This window comes from Scomber scombrus, chromosome 4, assembly GCF_963691925.1.
Source record: "Scomber scombrus chromosome 4, fScoSco1.1, whole genome shotgun sequence".
NCBI classification, from domain to species: Eukaryota; Metazoa; Chordata; class Actinopteri; order Scombriformes; family Scombridae; genus Scomber; species Scomber scombrus.
The window spans coordinates 11,423,799-11,432,734 of NC_084973.1; the positions used below are offsets into that span (position 1 = coordinate 11,423,799).

An 8,936-nucleotide genomic window follows, 5' to 3' on the forward strand; every position below is an offset into this window, starting at 1 on the left:
CCTTTGGTTGTTTTCACAGTCCTTGCATAACAATGTCAGTTAATTGAGTGAAAACAGTAAATCTGTGAAGGTTGTATCTTAAACATTGGGTGTTACCTAATAAATCAAGTATTTTTTTTGTCGTGTGCAGGTATGATATGTTAATCCTATAATGGACAACAAGGCATAATATTCTCTCTGAGCTAGGCCGAGTAAAAGTGCACATCCAAACCCCTGCTGTCTTCCCTGATAAATGACTATGACTTTTCTCACCAGGAATTTCAACTCAGAATACCTGTCATGTGACTGTGGCTTGCGCTGGGTGCTGGGCTTCATTCGCGGCAGTTCACCCCGGCTGGGGGACGAAACCCTGTGTGCCTACCCGAGGAGTCTGAGGGGAAAGCCCCTGCGTGGACTAAAGGAAAGCCAGATGAGCTGTGGTGAGGACTTTGCTAGAAAGAGGCGGTTCACCGCTCTATTTCAGAAGACACTGGCTTGTGAATGGCAATGACTTTGCGCTCATAACAGCGCTCAAGTTCGTCCTAGTATTTTTAAGGATTAGCAGACCAAATGGGAAGCAAGAAATCTACTCCAGCAGCTCAACAGGGACATATTTCTAAAAGTAGAGTAGTGCTGTGTTGACAACTAATCCTGTGGGTTGCATTTATGAATTGCTGCTGTCTGCATCCAATCTGCTCTAGAACAGCAAACTCATAATAGCTTCTGTGGAAACATTTAGCTGAGGTTGAGTAATGAGAGAGCAGCAGAAATAATTGAGAGTGATGTGTAATGGCCACATCTGCGTCTTTCCCACCATGTCGCTCAGATGGTCCTCTGGAGCTGCACACCCTGTCGCTGCTGCCGGCTCAGCGTCAGGTGGTCTTCAAAGGCGATCGGCTGCCCTTCCACTGCACTGCTGCCTTGGTGGACAAAATCACCACCTTGCACTGGCGCCACAATGGTCAACTGGTGACCTCTGACCCAGAAATGGGTGTCCAGCTTGAGAACAGCGTGCTGCATGACTGCACCTTCATCACCAGGTATAAAAACTAGAAGAAATCAGGCAGATGCAGAAATGTGTTGACAGAATTGATACACTTAAAGAGTAATGCTTAACTAGTTTGGACACCCATTGCATTTTGTGATAATGTATGATAATGCACTGTCTATATTCTCTCTTTCCAGTGAGCTTATTCTGTTCAATGTACATGTGGAGGCCAGTGGAGAGTGGGAGTGTGTGGTTTCTACTGGGCGGGGAAACACATCTCGCAGTGTTGAAATAGTGGTGCTGGAGAATAGTGCCTCCTTCTGTCCAGAAGATAAAGTTGTCAACAACCGGGGGGAATTCAGGTCAGTTATAGTTACGTTGATAATTACAACATACCTAAAAATATAGTGTTCTCATTTTTCTCTGCTGTTAAACCCCAGGTGGCCAAGAACTCTGGCAGGCATCACTTCCCATCAGTACTGCCTTCAGCTGCGTTACTCATCCCTGTCTGTGGAGGGGGGTATGGAGCAGAAAAAAGCCTCTCGTTACTGTGACCGTTCTGGAAAATGGCAGGAGGGCGACTATTCAAACTGTCACTACACCAATGGCATCACCCGTGTCCTACACACCTTCATTCTGGTCAGTACTAGATTTTCTGTGTGGCTCCTGCTCAGTAAACACTATGTACAGCAGATTTAGTATCATGACTCCATACCTTGTTCATACGTTTGCTCTTGTATTGCAGAGGCCTATCAATACATCAAATGCCGTCACTGTGGCACATCAGGTACGCACATACACCTTGGAAGCTGCAGGCTTCACTGACTCAGTGGATGTGCTTTATGTTGCACAAATGATGGAGAAGTTTATGGAATATGTCAGACCGCTGCGAGAGGTGAGAAAAATGCCTATATACATGTATGTGTGGTCAGTGTACAACAATATTTGTTTCTGGCTGTAAATATATCTATCTATATTTGTGTGTGTCCCAGTTGTCGGAGGTGTTGGTGGAGATGGGCAGTAACCTGATGCAGGTGGATGACCAGATCCTCACTCTTGCCCAGAGAGAGAAGAGAGCTTGCAGCTCCATCGTCCTCTCTTTGGAAACTCTGGCCTGGCCTCAGCTACACAGCCACGCTCAAGACTTCTCCATGGTAGGCATATTTTTTGATCATGCCTAAAAATACTCAACAGTACAATAGGAAGTACAAAAAATGTGCAAGTAAAATAGAAATCCAGATGATTTTGTTTGTATATTTTCCATACCTGGATGACTGACATTATTCTACACAGACAATACTATTTACCTTCATTTCACTATGATTTGTACAGGTTTCTAGGAACATTGTGATGGAGGCCCACTTAATTCGACCAGCCCACTTCACTGGTATAACCTGCACTGCATATCAGCGTCGTGAGGTGTTAACAAGCAATCTGGGAATGGAAATGCAGGAGTCCGCACATGAACAACAGCTTCGTTTTCGCTGCAGCACTGGCTCGCATAACACCTCTCTGAACAATTTCCCCCTAAAGGTGAGATACTAGCATGCCTTTGAAGTTGTACTGATGGATTTCAACATTAAATACAGACTGTGTGACATGATGTGTCTTTTGTTGTTCTCTCTTTCTCCAGAATTCGGTAGCTCTGGCCTCTGTGACTCTCCCTGCTACTCTATTTCCTCCTGATGCTCCTGCAGACTGTAAGCTGCAGTTTGTAGTCTTTAGGACAGGCAGCTTTTTTCCACTGTCTGGGAACTCAAGCAACACTGGAGAACACTCTCGCAGACGTAGCGTGAACACTCCTGTCATCTTTGTAGGCTTAGGTAAGGAAACAGACACACAAACAGTTTTATTTTCCCTCTAAAACACTTCTTTTTTTTAAATACACTTTGTATTTCTGAACTTTTCATTCTTGTTTTTTGTTGATAGCCTCGTGACATAGATTTAGTTTATCATCAACAATTAAAAAAATAAGGGTCTTAGTTTCAAACACACACATCATTTTGTACCATTTCTCTCCCAATATGGTTACATTTTTGCACATTTGTCATTGGTATAATGTAAACAAAAAACTCAGTTTGCACATCACTGTTGTCGACTCACTCTTTCCTGACTTTGACAAACTGCTATCAACGTAGCGCTTTCCTCCTATATAAAGAGAGCACAGAGAATCTCAGTCTCTGTGGGATGTTGAGTCATTCTGGGAAATGAAACTCATCAGTCAATATAAAACAACATGTGACAGGCTGAGGGAACATGGAATGCATTGGGAATCACAAATGGACTTTACAATAAACAACTCAGCCATCAGTACAGTTTGTTTAAAAAAAATCCCCTCCTCTCTGTGACAGACGGCTGCAGCATGTGGAACCACTCGGAGCCCATCTGGGTGTCACTTCGCCACTTGTCACCTGGCACTGACGCCATGGCAGCCCAGTGGAGCCTGAAGGCACTGGAGAAGCATGGTGGCTGGAGCCAGGAGGGCTGTCAGCTGGTCCACAGTGATAGCAGCACTTCCACAATGCGCTGCTCTCTGCTTAGCAACTATGCAGTGCTGCAGGTAGGAAAGCTATTTAATGCACCATCTGCATCACCAAGGCTCAATGAGACTTTACTGTAACAGCTTTTTTTCCTAGGAGGTGCCAGACTTCCCCAACTCTACACCCATCTCTGTAAGCGTGCTCCACCCTGTGGTGTATGCCTGTACTGCAGTGCTCCTCCTTTGCCTCTTCACCATCATCATCACACACATACTTCACCACAGGTACTCCTCATGTGCCAATGTATAAACAGGCTGCTATTTGTTATTCTCATTATTTCTAATCATTTTTTTATTCTTTACATTTCTTACAGTTCCATTCACATATCAAGAAAAAGCTGGCACACATTACTGAATACCTGCTTCCATATCGCCATGACAACGGCCATCTACGCAGGAGGGATTAGTTTGACCAGCTACCCAGTTGTTTGTCAAGCTGTAAGTTATAACTTTACAGAATGTCTTCACCTTGATTCGTGGCATGTAAAATTGATGTGTCATCTGTGTAATATGCGACAGGTGGGCATTGCCCTGCACTACTCCTCGCTGTCGACCCTGCTGTGGATTGGAGTCAGTGCCAGGGTGATCTACAAAGAAGCTGTGTGGAGAATGCCACGCCAGCCAGAGGGAGAGTCTCCTGTTCCACCTACTCAGCGACCTATGCTCAGGTCAGTGATTACATCAGAGAAAGCCACGACATACCTTAACCCTCTTCCTGTACCATGAGATTGTTGTTTGCTGTCAATATGGTTTATGTTTTAGACAGACGGAGTTCTTGTGCTTGGCCACCCACTGTGCACCATCAAAGGGGGTCATTGTGCCCAACAACCATAGTCCGTCTGTTTTTATGAAACCTTGGAGGGACATGACAGAATATTGCTGGAAGGCATAAAAGAAGGCTATAAGCCCAGATGAACCCAGAGTGGGGGAGGGGAGGAATGTATGAGACCAACATAACAGGAGCAGAGGGGGTTGTCATAAATATGAGCATGGTGATTCAGTGGGGTGCATTGTCTTTCCAAATATTCCCATCTCTTTCTCCTCCCTCTTGCCTCACCTTGACCCTCTGATCCTAGCGCTGCAATCATAGACTGTGCCTCTGACCTCAGTGGCCCTCGAGCCACCCATTTATTGCTTACTGGCCCACAAGGCCGCAATAAATCACAGACATGTGGAGCCCAAACAGACCCTTGTTACACTCTGCCCACTACAAGAATGAAAGAGCACACAACTCTGTCCAGATTATAGACAGCTAGAGACATAAAAATACAAAAAGGAAAATGACACCGACATGCACACTTGAAAAACAACGTCGCAGCCAAAGGTCATACAGCATCCTGTGACACTAACAAGGAATGCTCTTCATATCTTAAATTGCTGCTGGGAACTTGTGTTTGATGTATTTTTCTCTGTTATTCAAGGTTCTATTTGATAGCTGATGGAGTTCCTCTTATCATTTGTGGGATCACTGCAGCTGTCAATGTCAGCAACTACGGAGACAACAGCCCTTAGTGAGTACTTCTCTTTTTATCCGTGAGCCATTTGGCCCTTGACTTTGTGTTGTTTTGTTTGGTGCTGAAGTGAATAATTCTGTGTGATATGTTGAATACACAGAGATGTCATTGTTTTGCACCGACCCTCCAGACTTCTTTTCTTCTTCTTGCAGCTGCTGGCTGGTGTGGCGCTCCAGTTTGGGGTCTTTCTTTGTCCCAGCTGGCCTAGTGGTGTTGGTGACCTGGATCTATTTCCTGTGCACTGTGTTTCGCCTGAGGCACCGTGTGGCCAAAGAATGCACAGGAACCACCCTACCCTCTCCTGTGACTGAGAGCCAGCCTGCGCTGGCAGGAAGCACCAGCCTTCTCTCCACAGATTCAGTGGTGGGACCTATAAACCCTGCTGTGGCTCTAGAGGACCAGTACTCACTGAAGACACAGTTCATGGTGCTGGTGGCCACCCACTTCCTGTTTGTGGTTCTATGGTGTTGTGCAGCAATGGCAATGTGGCTGACAGGGCATACTAGCTTGTTGTTTAGCTGTCTCTATGGATTGGCTGCCACAGTTCTGGGGGTGTTTCTGGTGGTGCACCACTGCTTCCGACGGCTGGATGTGCAAGCCTCATGGCTAGCATGCTGCCCAGGCTATCGCCGCTCTCATCCCATGTCTACTTACACACACACTTGCACTACGGTAAGTGGAGTGCAGACCTCTGAGCAGGGATCACAACTGTTCATCAACTGCCATCCACCTGGTGACTCACATAACTCCTCGTCAGCTAGGTCATCATCCACACCAAGTGGGATCAGCAGCGTGGGCCCCGGGCCTTGCAAGCTCACCAACCTGTTACAGGTGGCACAAGACAATCCAAACAACACTTCACGTGCACCTGCAGGTAACAACACTAGCACCAGTACTGACAACATCACAAAGCCAACTAACAATGTTCTGCCCATCATTAACTCTGCGGCCCCAGTGCATCCCCAGAGAAGGAAAGTGAGTAGCAGAACTAAACAAGGGAGCAGCCAATATCACCATCGGGGTGAGGGAAGAGGTCACTATCGTCTCAAAGCTCTAAGGACAGCTGGAGGTGGGGGCAGCCTTGGAGCTTTAGGTCCCACGGGTTTAGAACACCTCAGTTCTTCACACACAGTTTATAAACAGGCCACGAGTGAGAATGGCAGTATCCACCATAGCCTCTCTGAGAGCCAGGCCAGCCCGCTGACAAATGGGAAGCGGGTGGGAGAGTCAGTGGCCACCAGCCCATCAGAGGGAAGTGATGGGGGCAGCAGTGGGAGCCGCAAACCTTTCCCCCTACTACCCTCAATGGCAAGCAGAGCAGCCATGCACGGCGCCCAGAGACGATGCGCCAGCAAAGACAATTTGAAACTTGCAGCTGCTTCAGAGCGAGAAGCTAAGCGCTGCTCCTACCCTTTGAACAGTGTTACACCCACTATGCCAGGGGCCTCTGCCCCGAATGGCACCCTGAAAAACTCAGTGCTAGAGCTGGAGCAGGACATGAGTGGCACAGACCAATCCCAGAGCTCTGTTGGAATGAAGAGCAGTTTGTGGAAGAGCGAAACCACAGTGTAACCTATACTTATACATGAACTTCTATGCATGACCTTAACAGACTCTTGAATGATTGGGTTATGTTTTAATGGTCTCTTGATTATAATAATTATATAATTTAAGATATAAAATCATGAAGGCATCCAGGACCCTAAACTGGTACTTTTGCCTCTGTAGCATTGTAAGAGTTTGCTGTGAAATGGTAAAAAAATAACAAGGCATTTGTCATTTTCAAAAAATAAGATTTCATTTTTTCCATTTCACAAAAAATGCTCAAATTGCTCTGAAATTGGCATATAATGTTGATTTTGGATGTCTAATGAAAGCTTTATTGTTTTAGTTGTGATTTTTCTATGCATATCAACTATAGCATGAAATGGAAGGTAGGATTGTCCGTTTCCAAAGTACAGCTATATGCATTTAATCTGTGGACGACCTTTCACCCTTATGTTTGCTTCAAGTAATTGCGTGTGCTCATGTGCATTTGTATGTTCTTTGTCTGTGTGTGTGTGGGTGTAGGTGTGTGTATGTGTATGCGTATGTGTATGTGTATGTGTATGTGTATGTGTATGTGTATGTGTATGTGTATGTGTATGTGTATGTATATGTGTGTGTGTGTGTATGTGTATGTGTATGCGTGTGTGTGTGTGTGTGTGTGTGTGTGTGTGTGTGTGTGTGTGTGTGTGTGTGTGTGTGTGTGTGTGTGTGTGTGTGTGTGTGTATGTGGATGAATTTGGGTGTACAGAATTTCTGTGTGAATTAAAAAAGCTATGCGAGACTTTTGAATATATGGTGAAAATGTTTCTTTTTTATTTCTATGTATTCCCCTCAGCACTGATTCAAAGCTCTTCATGTGTAATAAAAACATAAGGAATAAAATTTAGGGGAAATAATTAGCTACAACATACACAGTACCTTGTAGTGCTCAGTCACTTTTCACTTCCAGAGGATTTATTCTGGTCTAAAGTAAGAATGGCTGCCCCCTCCTGGATGGCAGAGCAACTTTTCAGCCTGGAAGGGATTATAAAAGTGAGGTCCACTTATAAGCAAGCCTTTTCACTTTAATTTTAGCAGTATGAAAAATCTCTCAACAGTGTTCACATAATTTTCATTTTGATCCACTTTTTCATATCAGGGGCCTGGCCAACAGCACTGCATGCAGATAAGCTTTTTAAATCAATTCATTTAAAATATTGTCTTCAAAATTGAGGAAATTGACCTAGACTTAAGCCATATTTTTGCTTTTTGTAATGTAGTACACCTGCAATTCAGGAAATTGCGTTTGCAGGAAATATTGTTTCTACTATGCAACTCATTGTCACATCTTTTCCCCATTGTTCTTTGGGAGGAAGTCTTGAAATCCAGAAAACCACATGCTGTCAGTTCATTGTGCATATCATTGTATATTGTGCAATATAAGCTTTTGATCAGATCCCAGCTGAATAGTATTAATGTAAAACCTGGAAATTATCCTCAATTCTGTATGTCCGGGACTTTTATTGAGCTCAACTTTTCATGGAAAACAAGAGACTTTTCTTATTCATAATTCAGTATGAATTTCCATATCATCATGTGCAGGTACTGCATGCATCTTCTGCTGGTATCCATGCACACTTACTTATGGCTGTGGCTGTGTTGCATCTGTATCAATAATTATTTTGTTAACAATTTTCCAAACTGTAGGGTGTATCCAAGGTGAAACAAATATTTATTTAAACATTATTAGACCCTTTTAGGACAATTATGTTAATTCATTTATAATTTCCTAACATGTGTCAAAAAGACACAGTATGTTTCTTAAGTATGAAGTATTTGGCAATCACTTTTTAAATATTCAAATTTCGACTACTACTCCCCTAAATATTTTTGTGAAGTGTACTCTATTTTGCATATTACACAACCTGGTGAAAAACCATGCAACTGTGAAATGGTGAAATATTTTGTTCTTTATTTTACACCACAATATTCATTACTCTGTTAACCGGATCTTGCCTAAATTCAACATCAGTATTTTGGTGAAGGCCTAGAAAATAAGATGTCAGTGACTGATGGAAGATTCAATGATTTCAACCTACTTAAATCTGGATTACTTTGGGCATTTATGGGTTTAAATTTAGACCACCTGAAATAATTTGATCAGCCATAACCTGGACATGCTGTTCTTGAGCTCCTTCAAACAAACAACACCTCACATTTGGAATCTTACAGGGTTAGTTTTGATGTTCCAAACTTTCCTTTTAAGAAGAAAAAGGGCAATTTTGTATGTGTAGATATAGGTCTACTCGTGATTTATTTTCATTTTGGAAACCTGTTTTACATAAGTAATATATTTCTAAGAAACCTCAAACTATGCCTTTCAATTTCA

The 8,936-nt window shown here is 43.6% G+C and overlaps 1 protein-coding gene across 1 annotated transcript in view; it reads left to right on the plus strand.

Moving 5' to 3' along the window:
• Window positions 1-6,715, plus strand: part of adgra2 (adhesion G protein-coupled receptor A2) — a 35,033-nt gene extending 28,318 nt beyond the window's left edge. The window contains exons 6-19 of the mRNA XM_062418077.1: window positions 256-419; window positions 806-1,019; window positions 1,165-1,329; window positions 1,408-1,606; window positions 1,713-1,862; window positions 1,960-2,121; window positions 2,300-2,500; window positions 2,601-2,790; window positions 3,319-3,527; window positions 3,604-3,731; window positions 3,821-3,944; window positions 4,026-4,174; window positions 4,928-5,017; window positions 5,173-6,715. Coding sequence (XP_062274061.1) covers window positions 256-419; window positions 806-1,019; window positions 1,165-1,329; window positions 1,408-1,606; window positions 1,713-1,862; window positions 1,960-2,121; window positions 2,300-2,500; window positions 2,601-2,790; window positions 3,319-3,527; window positions 3,604-3,731; window positions 3,821-3,944; window positions 4,026-4,174; window positions 4,928-5,017; window positions 5,173-6,592 — 3,565 coding nt within the window. The 3' untranslated portion in view covers window positions 6,593-6,715. The remainder of the gene's footprint in view (window positions 1-255; window positions 420-805; window positions 1,020-1,164; window positions 1,330-1,407; window positions 1,607-1,712; window positions 1,863-1,959; window positions 2,122-2,299; window positions 2,501-2,600; window positions 2,791-3,318; window positions 3,528-3,603; window positions 3,732-3,820; window positions 3,945-4,025; window positions 4,175-4,927; window positions 5,018-5,172) is intronic.
• Window positions 6,716-8,936: the final 2,221 nt, after the last annotated feature.